At 38.1% G+C, this 21830-nt stretch overlaps 1 protein-coding gene across 3 annotated transcripts in view; it reads left to right on the plus strand.

The window, feature by feature from the left end:
- ZNF831 (zinc finger protein 831) overlaps positions 1-21534 on the plus strand; it is a 51024-nt gene extending 29490 nt beyond the window's left edge. Inside the window, exons 1-7 of one of the 3 annotated variants that reach the window (XM_051633050.1) lie at positions 7569-7642; positions 8331-8397; positions 11445-15732; positions 16419-16573; positions 17909-18069; positions 18752-18903; positions 19736-21534. In XM_051633050.1, the coding sequence (XP_051489010.1) occupies positions 11449-15732; positions 16419-16573; positions 17909-18069; positions 18752-18903; positions 19736-20590 (5607 nt within the window). In that variant the 5' untranslated portion in view covers positions 7569-7642; positions 8331-8397; positions 11445-11448 and the 3' untranslated portion in view covers positions 20591-21534. Of the gene's footprint in view, positions 1-7568; positions 7643-8330; positions 8398-11444; positions 15733-16418; positions 16574-17908; positions 18070-18751; positions 18904-19735 lie in introns of those variants that run through there. The other 2 variants (XM_051633049.1, XM_051633047.1) reach the window with 2 other exon arrangements.
- The last annotated feature ends 296 nt before the right edge of the window (positions 21535-21830 follow it).

The raw sequence follows: 21830 nt of genomic DNA on the forward strand, positions 1-21830 counted from the left end.
GTTCAAATGATCAATGACCCTGTCAGATTCTAGTCTCCTTTTCTGTAAAGTACATTTATGTTAGTGTGGCTGGTGGCTTTTAAAACATTGCTGAATACTATCAGAAGTTCTGAAGCTATTTGGTTTCCTATGACAAATAAGAAACAGATGGAAAAATTAGTATGACTAAACCCTGGTTTGTACATGTGTAAAAAACAACTAACCTTGCTGACTTTTTGAGTTGGACCAACTGTTCCTCTGAAAGCTACATTGCTTTTAAGTACATCATAATTGTAATTACTCATATTTATGATGTGATATGGCTGAAAATGCTACAGCTCATTACTCCAGCAGTCTAAAAGACCCTTGATATTCCTCGTACAAAACATCTATTTTGTAGAAGGGGCACCATAACCTCCTCCAATTTTTAACCTTTTAATTGTCAACAATAGAATGACTTGAGTGAGGAGGAATAATTGGAGCTCTCTTCATTACCACCCTAGTACCACCCTGGTACTTTAGAAGCAAGGCTAGACTCTCACATCTGATTTTTCTCTCAGATGTCTTAAGTTTTTTCTTGGGTTGTAGATTATCCTTGGGAATTAAGCCATGAAACAGCCCTTCACCAGATCTACATATGCTGAATTAATACTAAAACCCCAAAACAAGTAAAACCCCAAATCAGCCCCATATGATGATTCAACATTTAGAGCCTTACCTAAACCACATTAAATCTAAATTTGGAAAAATTTTTTTTTTTTTTTTCACTTTCTTTTTCCTTTTGAGTGAATGTCTACACGTACAGCCCTGCTGTTGGGTATGCACAGCCAGCTGAGCCTTTTCATTTTTGTGATGGCCTTTGCATTTTCTTAGCAGTCCTTGAGTCTTTTCCCTATGGGAACTATTACTTTTGCCTTGTGTCTTTGTTTTTCCCTTGTACTGGCTTTTCTTTGGCAAGTAGACCCATGTTTGCTGCTAGTGAAGCTGTCTCTCTCCATTTTGCTGTTCAAGCACATATTTGTCTTAAAGTCCTTTTCTCTTGGACTTTTTTTGGTATGGCCTGAACAATATGGGAGGGTTACACTGCTCTTTAGGATGGCAGTGCTGTCTTGACAGAATATACAGAAGTGCCACCTGAATCTTAGTTGTTACGCAGTTTTGATATGAGGGTAATAGCTGGCTGTCCAATTTACTACAATGCCTCCATTCCTCCTGCTTTGAGTATTTTTTAATACGCAGCATCTTCCAGATTTTTAATACTTGCTTTACAAGATTCTGTCAATGTAAAGAGCTTTGACCTTTGGGGAAAAAATATCATGTTAAGCACCATTAGGCAATGCATTAGTGCCATGGTGGAAAGGTGCCTTTGGCCAAATGAAAGTTGTGTAGGCAGCCATGATTTCTGTACATTCACACTTAAGAGTTCACATCTATAAAAAATACTGCTATTTTTTGATAACCAATAGTAATATTATGTAGTGATTCTTTATGGAGATTAGTCCTCAGGAGGATTAGGTGCATTTAGACATTCCATGTTACTTAATCTGCAGCAAAGTGGCCAGTACCCTGGCAGAAGAGATGAACGCTGCAGTGACTTAGAAATACGACTACAGAGTCAATATATGTAGTTGTTCCTGACATACTGACACAAAAATGAGCAACATCTACCTTTCAGAGTTACTGCTTCAGGCTACTTATGTATTTTGCTACTATGCTTATTCAAACTGGGTCAAGAAAATTCTAACTAGTATTTTTTTAAAAGACACAAATTATAGTAAAATATTTAAATGATACTACTCAGTAATAAAGCACAGGGTGTAACCGGGCAAAAAATGTCTTCACTGAACAGACAGTACAGAGAGATTAAATTAGAGTTTAGAGAAAGACAAAATAATAAAAAAGGTAAAAATCTGGTTTTTACTTCAATACCCAAAATTACAGTGCTAGGAAAATTACTAATTTTACTGAACTGATTTAAGGAATTTCAGTTTGCAATCTACACCACATGGTACAACTGCACTCAGTCTGCATGAATGTGTGTGACCCTGTTGGAAGCCATATTTCTTTTCTCTCTAAACATGCACTTTTCTGTATCAGCTGAGGCCACAGGCATTTCTCTGGCAGCATTTTCCTGGAGCTGACCAGCTATTAGTGTGATTCGTTGTTTATGCACCCCTATAAGATTCTTTGTTAAAGGCTGGGATTAGTGTTCTGGAGCCCTCAAGTCTAGTCTTGCTCTTTACTCACTCCCTGAATTCTGCTGATTGCACATTCAGCTTGGGAGCTCTCAGCTGCTTGCCTCACACTGCAGCCAGGAGCTGGGGTGAGGAGCTGCCAGTGATGCTGTGCCCTAAGCAGCAATACGGGCATCATCAAGTGTCTCGTCTCTGTCCCACCCCCATTTGCCTGGGTATCCAGTTGTCCTGTTCTGTCCTGCCAGCGGCACAACAAATACCATAGAAATCCTGTTTGGTTTGGGCCTCATTTGAGTACTTGAAAAAATACACACCTAAACCATGACACCCAAGAATGCGTGTGCCTGGCATCCAAGCACATGATTTTCAAGCTGGATGTCTTCTCTCATACGTACAAGAAGGTATTTACCAAGTGCTAGTTCCTTTATCATGAAGCAGCCAAGTCATAAAGGTCTCTTGAAGTTTTCAAGCTCTTTTCTAAAACTGTTTTCTCCCCATTTCACTCTTTGTGGTCAAAACTGTGGTTGAAGAAGTGTTCTCCTGTGTTCAACCTGTTCCACCTGTCCCTCCCAATAGCAGTGTAGTCATAACCTTTTATACCCACCTTCTTTTGTGCCAGCATTTATAATTTATCTTAAATAGCATTTGCCTCTCATTCCCATGATCTTCTAGAGAACAGCCCCTCTGTCTCATTCCTGTTGGTCTTCTTTATATCCACTTTTTACTACAGGATGTCTGTTTTTTTCTTGTCCCTGTTCTGTGGAATATTCAAGGGAATATTCAGGGGTTGGATTTCCTACGGGTGGTTGTAGAGTGTTTGCTGTGTCTATCATACCACGCTGCTTGGTGCTACCAACATTTGGGTGCCTATCTAGCATGTTCAAAGCAGAAATATAAGTGTCTTCTGAACACCTTTACTCTGGAAATCCAGATGTCTTTTGGAATACAAGCTCTTCTAGGTTATTTAAAAATAGCAGCAAAAATAATAACATTTTCATACTATGTAAAATCCAAAATGTTCCTAAATAGTTAATTTACATTTTTAATTTAGAGGCTGAGGAAGAAACTTGACTGGATTATATCTTTTAAGTCAAAACCAAACCAAAACAACCCACCTCATACCGTAGAAAAATATAAAAGAAAAAAGTAATAATTTTTCATTTCTGCCTGATCGGGTTGTGTATTGTTGGTTTTGGGGTTTTTTTTAACTGTTTGCAAATCTTCAGTGTAATGGTTTGAAACCCAGTCGTGTCATTTCTTTACGCCCACACACAGAGCTGCAGTAGTGCAGACACTGTAGCAGGCAAACCACATTACCAGCATCGGCCATTAAAACTCTTCCTACACCAAGCGTGGGCTGACTTCACCCCCTCCTCTCTTTGCACACACCCCACCACCCACCCTTCAATTTTCAAATGCTTAAAAAAAAAAAAAAGAGAAGAGAAAGACACTGAAAAAAGAAAACAGGATGCAGCTTTTGTTTCAACGATATTCCAGAGAGACCTGAACCTCTCCACCTGCCTGTGAATTGGCCACCTAAAGGTTAGCAAGTGTTTTGTTATCATTCTATATAGACAGAGATATAATTAAATTCTAGATAGTAAGACAGAAATTTTAAAGTGACAAATTTTTTTTATGTTATGGTTCTTTCACTTAGCAATGAGAAAGATTTTTTCCTAAAACACAAAGCATTTTAGTACTGGCCCCACTTCTGTTTTTAAGAGGGCTTGGATCAGTGTTTTTTCATCATTTATTCCAACCTCCTAAACTTTGAAAGATTGATTAGGGTTATTATTTTTTTCTGTTAGAGCAACCTGTTGATTGCAGACTGCTGGCTGGAGGTTGTTAACTCTTTCCTAACAAGGGAAATGCACAGGAGTGAATTTCATGAAAGGACAAAAGAATGGAAATCCTTTGAGATTTTTAGATTTTTGTAAGCACTAAAAATTCTGTTATTTTTATTTTGATGCCACCAACAGCATTACAAAAGCAACAGATGTGTTAGATATGTTTCTTTTTAGAAAGAAGTGGTCTAAATTTAAAATAAAGACACATAATAATCTAGAAAGCATTTCTTATAACTAAAGCTGAGAAAAGTAGCAGCATAAGAAGTAGAGTAGGAAAGATTCTAATAAAAATTGTAGGAAGGGATCAAAAGGGCCAAAGCAACATGCACTTATTAATATATATTTTAGCTAATAAAGTTCTTACTGATTTAAGCCCTTTTTTTTGTTTATGGATAGCCAAGAAAAGGAGAATCAGAAAGATAGAAAACTGTATTTAGTAATGATCAAAACAGTGCTATTCTGGAATGAAGGAGAAGTATTCCAGATCAAATTCTTCCTAAAAGGTTTTAATGCTCTATTCTGGTATAATATTTACCAAAAAAACCACAAAAAACAACAAACAAACAAACAAAAAACAACCAAAAAACAATTTCTGATATTTCACAATTGTGGAAGTACCAGTGTAAAAAATATTTGTCCCTAGGATATGGTACAAGAATTCCAGTGTTCAGGCAGCGTATTTTCTAGTTGCTTTATGCTCGTATAACATGTATCAGGCAGAACTTCAGGAACAATGACTTCTTAACAAATGGCAAGATTTTGCAAAGGCAGAATTTGAGCAAGGAATGTTATCACTAAAAGATCACAAGGGTTTCAGGAGACTGGGGAATTGCACATTTTCATCCTAATTCTGCAGGGGACTGAGGCTCTTGACTTTATTAACAAAGTTACAAGCAGCCTGCACACTGCTGGTGGGACTTGCAGTCTTGTAAGATCAAATCCCTCCCATAAGAACAAGTGAAAAGGTGAAGTCAGTACTTCTGTTATGAGGCAGTTCAAGGTATGAAGTCAAAATGAGAAAAGAGCAAAGGCAGAAACAGTTTTTAAGTAAAATAACATTAACAGTAATTTCTGGGTTAATCAGGAAACTTATCTGTTCTATCTTCCTAGTTTGAATTGAGGTCTAGAAAGTGCCAGAATTAGGGTACACTCATAAACCTTTCCATCAAACAAGTAGTGTTTAAAGTAACTGCACAAAATGTATTTCAGACCCAAGGTTCACTATTACATTATTATACTAATCTTTAAGTAGAAGTTGTGTCTAGTCCATCGAGAGAGTTCTCCACAGACACTGGCACCTTGCACTAGCCCTCAGACGAGACTAGCACCTGGAAATGATAATTCCAGTAGCTGTATCTTCTGCTGACAGTAAGATGCTGTGTGCTATTCTCAGCATCAGTGTCATCATAAGAAAAATTAACAGTTAACAATCCTATAAGTCTTTCTGTTCATTTAAGTTTGTGAAGTACTTTAAAACATTTAGCTGATAGGATCTTTTAAATCTGTTTCTTTATTAGTATACAAAGCAGTTTATTGCTGCTTTCACTTGATCACATCTTTGTCAAAAACCCTGAAGGTGTCTTTAAAGGATACAGGGTTTTAGACCCTGGGAAGGAGCCCTTTCTACAGATTCTTGGAACCTAAGAATGCATACCAATGTTATATGGGTTTGTCTCCTCAAATCCTGATTAAGACATGAATTGAGAGTGAAGTGCAATACAGCACCATGTACCCCCTACTCTGCAGTCCCTGACAGAAAGCTGATCATTCTACACAGTTAAGCCAGACATTATGCTGTGTATTGAGCCAAATGAAGTGAATTGGGTTTCTTAGAGCAGGATGATATTTTGAACTTAAATGAAAATAGTAATCTTGCACAGAGATTCCAGCTTAGGAAATGACACCCAAAAATAGGTTGTGTAAAAAAAGAAAACAAAAATAACATAATTTCAAATAGAACTAATGCCCTCTGTATTAGATGTGCAATTCCAATAACTTCTAGCCACTACAGTAATATATATAAACAGGAAGAATCATAGGATACAGTGCATTCAGTCCAATTCCAGACTCACTTATTCGAGATTTAGAGATTTTAGCTTCCAAAGATTCTGCTAAGCCCTGAAACCTGTCACTTAAATGTAAGAATCCATTCCTTTAAGAAAGTACCTTCCAGTAGAGCTGAAGCTAATGGCTGCATGTACTTTTATCCATGTGGACAGAATGAGTCTGTAGATCAGAAGCATGAGTCATTGTAAAGCAGTTCACAATGTCAAGTAGTTCTCAAGATTCACTGACTTTAAGCATGTGCAGTGCCATTACCAATTACTGGGAGTGTTTCAAGGTATAATAGAAACTAGGAGGATTTTAAGCAACAATAGGAGGCCCTGTTAAGACCTTTCCCCCCAAATAACTAAATGACAGGCAAGAAAGATAGGAAGAATAAGACAGAAATATTTCTCTGCCTTCAGAATTAGAGGCTAAGTAAAATTTGGTCAAGAAATAAATTAAAAACAATCCAAATACAGGCAAAACTCTACAAGATCAATAAAGCTGTCTAGAATGAAAAACCATGGACACCTCCATTCATTAGTCTATTATCTGAATTGCAAAAAGAACTTCTACTAAGGTGGCTGTTGGACAAACAATCATAATATTACAATATCACCACTGCCCCCTTTACGAGATACAGGCTGCAGCTCTCTGAGTTCGGCAGATGGTCATTGCAGTGAGTTATAACCAGATTCAAAGCTACATCTTCCAAAATACAGTGTTCCTAAGGAATTTTTACAGGACAGATATGCTGATTTTGTACCATTATAGGGAATGCATATTCCAGTTTGGGTTTTACTTAGTCTAATAGCAGTGCAGGAAGTAGCAAGTGTCTGCATACAGAACAGCTGTCTCCCCAGCAGGACACCATGGCTCTCCTGACTGCTTTATCTGAGGACTTCTTGTGAAGTCAACCCACAAACTAAATCTAAACTCTTCAAATTATCTTTTCACTTCTCTTGACTGTCCCCTTTCCTGTTTTCCCTGCAGCTTTTCACAAATTCTAGGGAGGTTTGTTGAACATGACTTAAACTCTTTACATTCTTGAAGTATTTTTCCTCCTGGTTACTACTTTCTAGCCTGCTGCAGTGCACCATCAGAAAAAGCTGGTAGATAATATCCACTCTGGATGAGTTTAGCATTTCATACATAGCATGTCTTCTTTTCCAACACATTTTAAGAGAGATCTTTACTTTAAAGTTATAAGAAAATTACCTTTAGGGGTGTAAAATTTCTGCCATTGTGCCAGTATATTTCACTGAATGATACAACTGAATGTAGTGTTAAAAATGCCTGTATTTTGAAGACAGAGGATTCTGTTTATAGGTTCCCACATGAATAAGATAAAGGAGACTGAAATGCTACTTCATTTTCTTCTGTTTCATCTCTTCCTGTTTTCTGAAGGTTGTTACTGTGACACAAATGTAAAAAAAAAAAAGAAAAAAAAAAAAAAAAAGAAAAAACCCAACTTCCTACTTCTAATCTGTTTGAAGTCTTTGTCCTCGTTTCTGCGTGCATCAAGTATTGACAGAAATGAGACTCCTTTTGCTGAAATGCCTGGCTCAATAAAAGGTATGTAAGCTACAATTATTTACGGACTATAGAGAATTCCACTTCTGTATTCTCTGTGGTATTATCTTTAAGGTAGGGATCACCAAAAGCTTTTAAAAGGGCCAGAACTTCTTGTATAGTCTAGTATCTTACGCATGTTCAGAACATTGAAAAACTGCTCCTGTGTGGTTACAAAAATAAACTAACAGATTATATCTGTAGATGAAGTCAGGTTTTTTTCTTATCTAATTAGAATAAATTTTTATACTAATAGTTTGATGATACAAGTTACAAGTTGAGCTCAGAACATCAGGTGGATGCTCAGTAACAGCCGGGGGGATAATGAAAAAAGGAAGTTTTAATATTTTAGGCAAGGACTACCCAGAATTAGCCTTGGAGTAGAATGAGTTTGAGATGAGTTTTTTTTTTGTCAATGTGCAAAGAAACATAGTGGCTTTTTTTTGCATATAAACAGCAGATGCGAAATTATGATCAGATTGGCCACAGTAGAAAACAAGCGACAGAATTTTCACTTAGGAGGAAAATATCTTTTATTTGCTGAGAAAAGTAGCAAACTACCACAGCTCATAGAAAAGTATTATTAAACTCTTAAGAAGTAATGAGATCATGTATTACCATTTAGATTTTTTAGCATTTGTTAAAATGTTCCTTTATATTCTCTGTAATAATTCAAGCACTTTTCTTGTAGAACTTTTTGGAGCACTGAAATGATTCTCAGAATTACACTGTAGTTTGGCCTCCAGAAATTTAACAGAGTAAGTGAAATTACACAGAGAGACTGGTACTTAGGAACTACAGGATTTGTATTTAAAATATCTGCCCACCACAAGTTCTACTCATTGATAGGCTGGACTCGAAGGGCCCATCAGCTATGCATGTGTATGAGGGTGCTCAGGGGAGAACACTGGGGCAGCAGGGAGTGCACACTTCTGTCCAGGGAAGGCAGGAGCACAGATACTCTGACTTGCTTTGTCTGATGTGGTTGTTAGATGTTCTACCTACATGGTTATTCAGACTTCACTTTTCTTCTTTGGGTCTTGTCTCTGCAGGATATTTTTTCCCCCTCAACTTTTCCTTATTTTCACATATTTGGAAAAACTACTGCTTGCTTAGGTTATGAGCACCATTGGCTCGTGTCTTAGCACTTGCTGCTGTTTTTATTTTGTGCTGTGTTTAAGTTGATACAAAGAAAGGTAACTATATAGCTTAAGAACCACATTAAATGGAATTAAAAGGTCTATAACCTCACTCTGCAAATTAGAGAAATCCACTTTTATCCCACAGAATATGGATAATAATTTAATTCCTTTAACAAGCCGTATTCTTTTAACATTGTTTTATTGATATAGTCAATACCTAAACTACAAAGCCACTTAAGTGATAGTTTCATGTAGAAATCTCTGAAGTGGACAAGAATAGTTTATGTTTGCTAACTGAGTTTGATTTATAAAATTCATGAGAAAGAAAATGCAACTTCAAACACATTGCTGTGTGCAGTCAGTTAATTTTGCAGGTTGTTTTCTGGGATTTTATCGCAGTAACATCTTTGGGTGAAGATGGTGAGTCCCATCAGGCACTGAAACCTGTCCCATAAGCTGTCTAACCCTGAGTCCACTGCAGTTGGTTGCAAGCTTCTCTGTTCCTTCAGTGGCTCATCAGCTGTTTTGCTGCTGCATCTAATTCATGCTGAGATGCTAACGGCCTTGCTCATGAGCAGAAGAAAAGTCAGAGAATATCTCCCAGGAACAGCATTGTTGTTTTTTCCTCCACTGTTCCAATTCTTGTAATAAGCAAAGTAGATCAGAGAGCAACTGGAAGAGCCTTGGCTGTGAAACATAAGTTACCAGCCAGCAACGGAAGTTCCAGAAGTGGTGCTGAGTGAGGAGCACAGAGGAATAGGTACCAGGTTCTTGCTATATTAGTTTGTGTTGCTCAAGGAAACAAGTATTTAAGTTGCATTGTGAGCTACATATAGGGATGAAATAATCTGTGGGATTAAAGGTAACATCCTAATGTGCAAAACCTTTTCCTTTGCAGAAGGCTGATAACCAAGAGGGTTGCTTTATGTTTCTGTTCCAATGGTGCATACATTTAATATGAAAACCACCTGCATTCCTAGTCTATTAATTAAGATGCTAAATACATTTATTACTGAGCACATCACTCATTGACCTTAGCCTGTTCCATTTGGTTATTAATAGAAAATTATTTTCCCATTTTTTTCATGTGACACTATCATTTTCAGTTGTGAAGTAGCAGAACATGGATCTCCATCTAACTTTATATCAACTTACCAGCTTTATTAACTGCTCAAATAGTACCTGAGGAATACTCAGAAACAATTACACTGAGGTTGCCATTTCCCCTTATGTGAATAATTTGCAAAATCCTCAGTAACTACAAGCAACAGAGATTTTGCTTTGAATAATGGTAACATAGTGTGCGTGTGTCATATGGAACCAGCCCAGATTTCAAACAATGTTTTGATTAATTGTTTTTTACTGTTTCCTAGCAATGATTACCTATTAAAATGATCCAAGGAAGGTACAGAAACACCACTAAAGATTATGCAGCAAAGCAATAAATTGCAGATTTCACATTTTGTCACTGATTATGTTATTTCAAATGAGAGGTTTATGACTGTTTGCACAATCATTCCTAACAGCAAATGTGAGGGTAGCTGAATGAGAATTTGAATAAACATGCACAGAACACCTAATTTTCACCCAAACTGTAATTACAAGAGGTTATGCTGATGCCTGTATCAGCTCTTACAAAGGTAATTTTCAACTAGCTTATCTTGATAATTTCCTAGTTTGTTTTTAAGAAAGAACAAAGACAAGACAATTTTAGTTAAAATAAGAAAGTAGTCTGGACCAGCACCAACCCTGAATATATTTGGACAGATTTCGTAAGAATAGGTTACCTTTTCCTAAAACTGTCTACAAAATATTTTCATCTGGCATTGAAAGCATTCAAAAAATAAGCTGTGTGCCATAATACTGCCTTTAATTAGCCAAAATTAATTTTGCCTACACAAAAGGCAGCCTTAATTTATCCAACTATTTTCCTATGATACCATCTTTTCTAGTTTGTACATATTTATGTGAATGTGTAAAACAGGACATCAGTTTCATTTGGTTCACAAAATTTCAATTGGCATCGCCTGTTACAAGTGATGGGTAAATGCAGGATATGCAGCCATGTGTGCTGTCCTGTGTGCAGAACAGGTTGCCCAAAGAAGCTGTGCACATTTTATCCTCAGCGGTTTTTGAAACCAGACTGGATAACACCCTGAACAACCTCATCTGACCTCAGTGCTAACTCTGCTTTCAGCAGGGGTTTGACTAGAGACCTCCTGAGGTCCCTTCTAACCTGAATTGTTCTGTTTTTCTATATAAACATTTAATAATGCTAGATTTTAAATTAAAAAACATGGTACAAATATGTATTGGGAATATGGTTCCAAAAAACTAAAATGGTATTATTTTTGGGGTGCTGAGAGCCTCCACTTGCAAATCTGATACTCAGATTTTTTCCTAATAATTTAGGTACTTATTGTAGGTTTAAAGTGCAATGTTCAATGTTCTTTACACTGTACTGAACTTTAACTCCTAGCTAAGAAATGAGAGCGGAATCAATTTAAATGGAAAATTAAGTCATTATTGTCTGTATAATGCTTGTATACAAGATTAGTGATATCCTTCATGGCTAACTTTCCCAACCCAGCAGTTAAAAATGTTTATTTTATTTTGCTATCTGAAGATTTCTACTTTTTCTTCTTTTTTCCCCTCCCTTACAGATAGATGAGCATATGGCAGATAACCTTGGAGATGGAGGCCCAGAAGCAGCCTGGTTTTACAGTAGCACTAGTAGAGGGACCAGTTCCAACCTCTGCTCGTCAGCCCGCCAAGGGTTCTCCAGATGTCAGACAAGGCAGAGTGATTCCTCAACAGGAACAAGCACTGTCTCAACCTGTGTATCTAAAAGCCCTTACCATACCACTGTACCAGCCTGTCCAGGCAGGCTGCTTCCAGCCAAATGGTCAGTTGGTGACTGGCAGAAGCTGTGTAAATCTAGACAGCAGTAACATTCCTCTCATCCTGAATCCACTTGTTCCTTCAGAAGGCACAGATCAGCCTCAGCCAGTTTTTCAGAAACAACTTGGGCAAACTCTAACACTGAATATTGTGAGCACTTTACCAGTTCTATCATCACCAACTTCTTGTGTAAACGTGCCTGTTGGAAGCCCAGGAAAATCAAAAAAAGCTGGGAAATATATCTGTAAACACTGTGGACGAGATTGTTTGAAGCCAAGTGTCCTAGAGAAACACATTCGCTCTCACACAGGAGAGAGGCCCTTTCCATGCACCGCTTGTGGCATTGCGTTTAAAACTCAAAGCAATTTGTATAAACACAGAAGAACTCAAACACATGTCAACAATACCAGGCTGCCCTCAGATTCTGACAGCAGTGGCATCTCAGAGCAAAATGAGAAATCGACAGAGGGCATCGCATCACATCAAGGCAGCAAACTACCTAGTAGCTCCTCTGAAGACAAGGGGATACAGACGAAAAAAGGGAGTTCAGAGACCAGTGCTGGAACAGACACTAAGAAACTTCTTAATGACCTTTCACTGCCAGCAACTAGCAATTCATCACTTGCTTCAGAAAATCAAGAAACAGCAAATCAGTCCATTAGTTCAAAGGCTAATCAGGGGGCTCCTGAAAGAGAACCTCAAATTTCATCATCTCCAGGAGCTTTGCCAAATAGTCAGTGCCAGAGAAAGAAGATACAGGAGCAAAGAACTCCAACTGTCAATAAGCATATTCAGTTGCAAAGGCAGCAAGCAACCTCTTCAGAAAAACAGTGGGATTACAAGCCATTTGAGTGCAAGCTAAAGAAGTGTGAGAGCACTGACTCAGGGTATCTGTCACGCTCTGATAGCACAGAACAACAGATGGCATCATCCAGCCCATTGCACAGTCTCTGTGAACACAGCACAGAACTGGAAAATGAAACTGCCTTCAGCAGCCCAAGGTGTACCTCCGGAAGCAGTGCAAAGCCAGATGCAGCTGAGAAAGCTACAGCCTTGATGCTAGAGAAAAAGAGGCTGGAAGAACACATTTCAAAACTTATTTCTCATAACAAAAGCGTGGTGGATGATACCCAGTTAGACAATGTTAGGCCCAGAAAAACTGTCCTTTCTAAACAGGGAAGCATTGATCTGCCAATGCCTTATACATACAAAGACTCTTTCCATTTTGACATCAGAACTTGTGATGTAAATAGGAAAAAGAATCTTTCTTTTTGTCCAGCAAAAACTACCTTTGCACCCCTAGAAAAATGCAAGCCAGTGCTTTTTCATTCAGTTCCCACCCAGTTCTCCACAGTGGCAGACACTGTGCCTGTTACACGGAGCAACTCTCTGCCATTTGTGGAGGGCACAAGAATGGTACATGACAAAGCAGGTTGCTCTAAACCACTTTCTCTTACTAAGCAGTCTATAAACACAGGCACTGCTGGTTTGCTGCCTAGCAACAATCTTGCTGCAAATTCAGTGGATTTTCCTAACAGCCATTCCCGAACTCTAGTCAGACAAACAGCAGTGGATGATTTGCCACTAAGTAATGTGGTTGATCATCATCCTCCTCCGGAGGAACTGCAAGGGAGTAGAAAGCTTGGGGCTGGAGAAGTAATCAGTGCTAAAAATAAGAAACACAATCAAAGGAAGTTAAAGATGTTCTCTCAAGAAAAATGGCAAATGTATGGAGATGAAACATTTAAGAAAATCTACCAAAAAATGAAAAGCAGTCAAAGTGCCAAGAAAATAAAACAAAGGAGGAATAAGGTTACAGATATTACAAGCTTCAGTAGTGATTCAAAGGAATCTGTCAGCAGTACTGAAATTACTGAGGAACGAGATGGAAAGAGCTCTGAAAGTGACAGTCCTTCCTCCCTTGTGACAACAGGTTTAAACACTGCTAAATCAGAAACCTGCACTACAGGTAATCATATTCTACTGACTGTGTCCTCTGAAAAAACTGCAGACAGTGCAATCTGTGTGATGGAGACATCACATTCAGTGAACACTCGTGCAGGTGCTGTCATGAGCAAAGCTTCCCAGGACCTCTGGGGCAGTGACACACATGAGTACACAGGTGGCAACAGCACATTACCAGCTCCAAGCAGTTGTGAGCTCAGGCTTCAAAATACTCAGTGTCAGCTGAACTCTGACAGGAGTGGTGACTGCTTGCCAGTACAGAGTAGCAAATGGGAAAACCCAAGTCCTGGGAAAGAATCCAGTACATTTGAATCAGATTGTAAAAGCACTTCAAAGAATTACAGAAACCATGGCCAGAATAAGGAAACTGGCCAGCATGCCCTGACACCCCCGTGGGTCCATTGCAACAACAACAGAGAAGCCGCAGGGAAATCCCAGAATTTACCATCAGAAAGAAAAAAACTGAAATTTGAAGTGGAGAAGACACAAAACATTATTTCAAAGTCCTGTCTTAGTCCCAGTAGTACAAACAATGCCGTAAATGAAGCAGAGCATGTCTATTGCACTAGCATCCAGTGTCTTTCCACAGCACCAGTGAAATTCTCCAGTAAAGCAGAGGAACAAAAATTAAGCACAGGAATTAATGAATCCACTGGAGGTACTGAGAATGTGGAATATATTAAGACAATCAAACTCCCCACTAAAGCTCTTAATTACAGTGATGTTAACCTTTTGCAGTCAGCAGGTATCTCAAAAGCTTCACATGTGGGATTTTTAGGACCTGAATTAAGGGGAAGTGATTGCAATTCTTTTGCCTTGCACAATGCAACAGATAAAGATGTCATAACATGCCTTGAGAAAACAGGAGCAGAAGTACCGCTTTCCGATGACAATGCTGGTGATGTGTCTTCTAAAATTAATCACCTGCAAAGTGGTCATTTAACTTCAGTCCCACAACAAAATTCCTTTTCTCCAAAATACATCCTTAAATTGCCACAAGGCAAGACAGCCTCAGATTTGTTGCTGTCACTTAGATCAGAACAGAAGATGACACCTTGCACAGCTGTGACAGACACCTTAACCAGCCTGCCCTGCTCTTCCAACAGTGGATCATTGGGTTCTCATTCTAACGATCTAGTTTGGTCCCCTTTAAAATCTGAAGTGACACAAAAGGCCAATAAAGGAGGGCCACGATGGAATGCACATGCAAACTGGAAAACTCCATTATTTTGTTCACCAGTCAATTCCAGTGAAACAGAAACAAAAGATATCTCAAACACAGCAGAAAACACCTTTTATGACCAAAACTTCAGGCAGCAGGATATTATAAAAGATGCTTGGAAAAACAAACAGAACAAAAATAAATTAAATTATCAAAAGCAAACAGAAGAGAAGTGGATGAGCCTAACTGCTTCCTCTGCACAGATCCCAAAGAAGAAAATATGCTTTACTTCTGTGTATACAAGTGGTTTTTTCATACCAGCTGACATCAAAGAAGAGAGGAAGACTTCACAAAATCTTTGCTCAGGAAGTGACTCCTTGATAATGACATCAGCTTCCAGCAAGGGTGCAGAGCCAGCAGTTGTGGGATGGGACAGAGGTGGAGGTCGGTGCATTCTTAAGGACATGTCACCAGCGCTGCAGGACACACAGCGCCCTCAGAGCCCAACGGACAACCTCCCCTCTTTTTGCCATTCCTTCAGCACTTTTTATTGCCACACTCTCACTGCTCACTGTAAAGAATTCCCAGCACTGCCCCACAATGATCTGACTTGCTACTCTGGAAGTTTAACAGTATCAAGCATGAAAAGCACCTTCCCATCACTAAATGCAGAACCTCAACTAACTTGGTGCTGTTTAACAAGAAGCCTTCCTCTGCCTGCTGAGCAGAAGGGGAATGCAGACTCTGCCTACTCCTCCGTGCACACCTGGGCCAAGGGATGCAGCAATGAATGCCCACTGTCAAAATACGATATTTCTATTTTCAAGATGAAAAATGTTAGCAAGACTGTGGCATATACCTTAACAAACGGGAGTTTAGAAACTCTGGTTTCATCCTTTTCTAAAGGACAACAGATGCAGGAGGTAATAATAATCCTGTTTCCTTCAGGAAAGGCATTTGTTGATAAAGAATTTACAACTTATGTTTTTGTAAGATAAGATACATCTTCATTTGATGCATGAAAAATGCTTACTTTTGTGTGGATAGTTAAATTTCTTTTACCTGGGGTTTTCAGCAGGAATGTTTTCTAGTGAGAAGAGTGTTTCTGTTCCTTGATTTTCCCCTTATATTTTTCTGTAGCACCATATGTATTCCACTGTTTTAATTTTAAATTAGTATTTGAATTAGAGTGGAACTTATGCAGACCACTAATACCAAGACTTTATTATAGTAGAAGCTACTTGGACTTAAAGGCAGACTGTGCACTAGACTTCTCATCATTGAGATGCAGCAGAATGTCAACAAAATGAAATTGCATTTATACCCTGTTTAAGGCTTGAAAACTTTTGCTTTTTAGGTAAGTGAAGATAGACGACTCTATCTGTAAAGCCCCTAGAGCAGCTCTCTTAAGACTAAGCTTACTTTTTATATAGGAAGAAGAAGATCCACAAAAGCAGTGAGTTGTTTTAATTGTATTTTATAAAAGTAGCTGGCCAAAGTAATTAGAAAAAAACTAACACAAAAATTCTAGGAAAAATTCAGAGTTGTGCTATTTAAAAACAGCATAGATTAATGTAAGTCACAAGTGTAATACTTTTTTTTTTCCCAGTATCCTCAACAGTTCAGCTCAGCAGCTCCTGGTGATGCTTTCAAAAACATTTCAGAGCAAAAGAAGAAAACAGTAGTTTGCAAAAAGGAAAAAATCTCAACAAATAAACTCAAGAGGAGCCACAAACAGAAAAAGATTAAAGTCACCCCCAAATGGTAAGGAATATGGTTTTCAGCTTCCCTAGATACAGACATAATTTTGCTAAAAGGTACGTAAGAAATCCACAGAAAATAAAAAGTCATTCAACCTTGTCAAAGGGTAAGAAATAAATCTCTCAGGAAGAGCTACACCTACATTGCAGCAGTTCCACAAAGATAAACTACAAAAAATATCAATATGTTGTTTACTATCAGGAACAGACTTTTCTAAGCAAACTTACATATACCAAAGAAAGATGATGACTGGTAAGTTGAGTCTGCCTTAGAAATCATTCTTATCTGTCAAAATTGCCAGCATTTACTTTTATTTGGAGGGAACAAAACCACTTCAGTTTTGAATTCTATTACAGCTAAAAGCAAGACCCTTTTGTTCTCAGCTCTATATCCTGACCTTGTTTTCATGAAAGAACACAGAACAATAAATACCAATTTCTAACACAAACTAACAAAACCATCCGTAGGTTAAAGGATCATTTGGTTTAAATGAAAGACCTTGCTTATAAAGCTGTCAAAGGCACAGTGTATCAACCAGCTCAGTTTCTCCATGTTCACTGGGAGTTGGTATCAGTGGAGGATTTAGCCTCTAATCTCTGAAGAGTGTGGGGCAGCAGGATGTCTGATGAATGGCATCAATAAGGAACACATGCTGCCTGCATACCTCCCTCTGATTTTATTTCATGACTGTATCAGGCAGAGTGACTCCCTTGTGACAAATCAGTGTCAGTAACTTAATTACTGTGTCTAGTTTGGCAAACAGCACTGGAGGTTTGAAGGATCATAAGAACAAAAGTAGAAAACACAGGTCAATCTTGCCTAGTCCAGAGACATTCTTCTAGGATGTTTTTTCTGGTTTGTTTTTTGAGTGTTTTGTTCTTTTTCTTTATTGTTTTGTTTTCCCTGGTGGTCTCAGAATTTATTTCTTTGGCTATATCAAATAAGTAATGATGAATAGGTAGCACACAGGAAGGGAAATGAAGAGTAAAAAGCCAACAACTCTGCAGTCTCAGGTGATTCCTCTGCAATTCCATTCTTTATAAAGTATGATGTTTTAAAATTCCAGATATAGGAAAAAGTATCTGTTACTCCTGAATCCTTTTTTCCTAGTAAACCAAGGATTTCATGAATCCTACTGAGGACAAATTTAATAAAATAATTGTGGGTCTCTCACCTAAGATCCTTGTATGTTTTTTGAGTCGACACAAACAAACACCTCCCTCACAGTGTCAAACTGCTGTTAGACTTCAATTTACCTGATGATGTGATGTTATTCTACTCTGGCTGCTCTGAAATAGCTCATCTTTGTTCACCCTTTCAATGCTGTTGGCCATGCAGGTGCAGAGGGAGGCACGTCCATGGACACGCTCAGCTGAACCAACGCAGCAAGCGACACTGTTTTCCCAATAGAGCCCTGGATTCTTTGAAAAAGGGCTACTCATCACAACCCTGTAACTTCAGGAAGTATAAATGCCATTCTCCTCAATCAAAGGAACAAGGTAAGTATTTGGAATAGTTTTTGAATGGTGATGTTTTAAGAGAATGAATGGTAGCAGTATCTCCCATATGCCCCTGTTCCACATGAAACTGCAAAGCCACTTTTTTTTCCTTCAGAACCTCTGCGAGTAAAAACACAAATATCTCACTTTCAGAACTGAACATGCCATGGTTTTCATACACATCCTTACATATGGGAATTTGACAATGAGAACGGCATTTAAAAAAGAAATAGCTCAAAATAACCTTCCACTAGAATCCTAAGCAGTTATAAGATGGATCTTTATCAGTTTCTGAAACAAGATTATATGTTTGCAGCATGAAGTGAGTTTGGTGTGTTGACTTGTTGTCTGTGTTTCAATGACCACTCTCCCTATTTAATTAATGGCATTAATGTAAATGTTGTTTATGCCACAACTGTCTTGGGAGCAGGGGCAGTACCTCATGCTCTTTCTTAGCAGATGTGAATAGCAGTGACTTTGCAGGACAGCAGTGGCTAATGAAAAACTCAAACCCAAAGAAATACACAGTAAATGACAAAATGTATCAGGCTTACTACAAAAAAATATACATAAAATAGTAAAAACAAAAGTTAGTTCAGTGATATGATGAGAAATTTACTAAGTTCTAGTACATGGAAGAATAAAAAAGAAAGTAAAAGTTTCTGCAACCTCTTTTCAATAGAAAATTACCTACACGAGCAGAAAGACACATCTTTTTCCACTTCAGACAAGCCATTTTGCAGAAGGAAAAAAGAAGGAAAGAATAACCCAGGAGTATTTTCCTATACTGAAAATCTAAACCATGTTAAGCAAAAAGACAAAATGGATAAAAAAGTAGGTATTGTGCTTTATTGTATTACTTCCTATTAAAAGAAAAAAGATACTGGTAATTTATACTTGAATTATATTGAGCTGTTTTAAAGTTCATTTTGAAACTACTTTGTATAATAGTTTTTGTTTAAAAATGTGTTAAGGGTATTTTTAAGGTTAAAATATAATGAAAAGATATTAATTCATTCTTAATTATTGTCCTGATTCTCATACTTTTTCCTAGGCTTCTGCTGGCTACGCTTGAAAACTAAAGCTACTGAGCCAGAGTGCTGTCATGTAGCACGAGCACTGGTTCTCCACGTAGCACAAGCAGTATCATATTTAGGAACCTAATCCTTAAAGTGTTTTTTAACTAATATTTTTCCTACACCTTGGACTTTGTAATATTTCATACAGACTCATGAAAAAACCTTTCCCCCTACATTGCACAAAAATAGTTGCAATATGTATACTAAAATATCTTAATGAAAACCCCTAACCTCTATCATCTATAAATGATTAGCATGATCTGTCCCCTAACCAAGAAGAAAACATCTGAGGAAAAAATACTGCACCTCCCACCCTCTCCCCTGGGAGAAATAAAAAAGTTTTCTCATCCAGAGAAGGATGAGTAACTTTGTCTGCAGCAATGAAAAAAGAGTGCAAATACAATCACAGTTGCATAAGTAAAGGTTGCCATGATAATTATTACTCAGTTGATATGCATTATAGCAGAGAGAAATGTCTTCTACTGATGTAGTCAACTTAGATATCATTGCACTTTTATAAAGGATGGAGTTGCTCTGGACTGAAAATTTGAAATGTAAACTTATTTTTCCCCCCCTAATTTCTACAGGACATTTCTGGGCAAATCAGGGAACACACAAGAACAAACTTCTCTTTTCAGAACTTTACAGCTCCTCTGGAAATACCTGTGACAGCTCATTCCTGTTCACCCACAGTTAGTACAGCCACCCAGCACATCAGCCAGGCTGTGGAAATCTGCTGTTTAGTGACACAATCACTGGTGCTTCAGCACGCGGTGCCAGGGGAGGCACCGCCAAACCTTCAGACTGACTCAAGGGAATCTTCTGCTTGGTCTGGCCCTTCTGATTTTGCAAATACAGGCACAGGTGACCAAACTGACAGCACAAACTTAGAGACTACGGATCCTCTTTCTTTACATCTAGAAACAACCCAGGAAAATGTACTACACGTAGAGTCAGAGAATCAAAGGGTTGGTACATTAGACTCAGTGATCCAGGCCTCAGGAAGGGAGAAACCTCCAGCTGAAGAAAACACATACTCATCTCCAAAAGAAAACTCAGCTCCCAGTTCCCAGCCTGGATGTTCACGTTTCTTTGGCTCAAAAGTGGAGTCTTCTCCCGAGTCAGCCACAACAGCTAAATCACCCAGTACAGAATACACAGAGCGGACAAACTTTTCTCAAAAAATCCTTGACTTTCAGAGAAGGGCAGACAAGAATGGAACCCACCTGCAGCCAAATAGTTATGGAAGGCCACACGAAGCAGCTATTACTGCCTTAAGGAAGTCCCCAATTTATCTCAGGTCCCCCGAGTTTAACACTTATTCTGCAACACCTTGCAAGACGTACAAGAAGAGAGGTTTAGAGATGATGAGGAAGCAAACCAGAGTTGAGTATGACGACACTAGCAGTGATGATGAAGATAGGCTTGTTATAGAAATATAGCAGACAGGCTGCTAACAAGATGCTTGTATGAAAATGGCCCATGAGAGAAGAAAATACCATGGATGTTTGAGCTGTATTTCTGAAACACCTTAAAATCAGGAAAGCCATTCCTCTGTGCAACAGGCAGCATCCTCTTCTGGGGAGTCCTTTCTTTCAAGGACTCAGAGTTTTTTTAAAAAGCTTATTTAAAGCAAAGATGGAGCAGGCATCATGCATTTAAATGCAAGTGGTGAACCTGTGTTAATGAGGGGTTTCCAGTATTGTTAAGATTCTTACCAGTCTTACGTAATTCCCACAAGAACTAGCTCCAGTGGTTGTATTAGTACTAAAAGGCTGCAGTGTGTTTATTTACTGCTAATGATATTATAGCAGCAGCTTCCTCAATACCTGAGGTAAGATTTCCTGGAAGGGAATGGATGTGTTGTCTTCTATGTACTCCTCTTTCTTGTAATCACTGCCATCAGTACTGGGAGTGATACAGTGCCATAAGGGGAAGATCTGTTCCCTAAGTATCTGTGATATTGGAAGAGTCTGAAAAAATGCTGATGTTTTTCCATGTTGCACAAATGTCAGTGCTTCTTTGTAACAAATGACACAAGCATGCTTTGCTTTGTGTTTTGTGCCTTTTATGCCAAGATCTACTCAAATATTCTTGATTTCTAGTTGGAGAATATGGGTGTTATCTATTGGTATTTCCATGTGGTAAAATTTATGACAAGGATTTTCTCATTACATTCATGACATTGTGCCCCAACCAATGTAATCTGTTTTTTATTGTAATATTTTATTGTAATCTAAAGTTTAACTGTAATGATGCTATTTTACTGACAGTAAAGAAGCTATATGGCATAGCTTGTTTTCTTTTTTTTACAAGAAGTTCTGTGCTATGAACCCTAAAACTTACTGGTTTCTATGTGAATAAATAATTGTATATTTTAATTTGACCAAGTGTATTCACTTGCTTGATTAAACTGATTAATATTAAAAACATTCCACTTCCACATCACAGTCAAATTCCATACCTAAGCGTCTACTATTATGACTCATACATAAGGTTTTATGGATTAACCTCCATGGGGTATTTGGAATTGCTTTTACTTTAATCATGCACAGGTAAGCTTATATAGATCATACTCACAAGGAAATCTAGTAGACTGTATCAGAATAATAAATGTCAATGTGCAGAAAGATGCCAAAATAGGTAACAGAGATAACCCAACTAGTGCCAAGTCCCATGCAA

This window comes from Apus apus, chromosome 15 (genome assembly GCF_020740795.1).
Source record: "Apus apus isolate bApuApu2 chromosome 15, bApuApu2.pri.cur, whole genome shotgun sequence".
In the NCBI taxonomy this organism is placed as follows: domain Eukaryota; kingdom Metazoa; phylum Chordata; class Aves; order Apodiformes; family Apodidae; genus Apus; species Apus apus.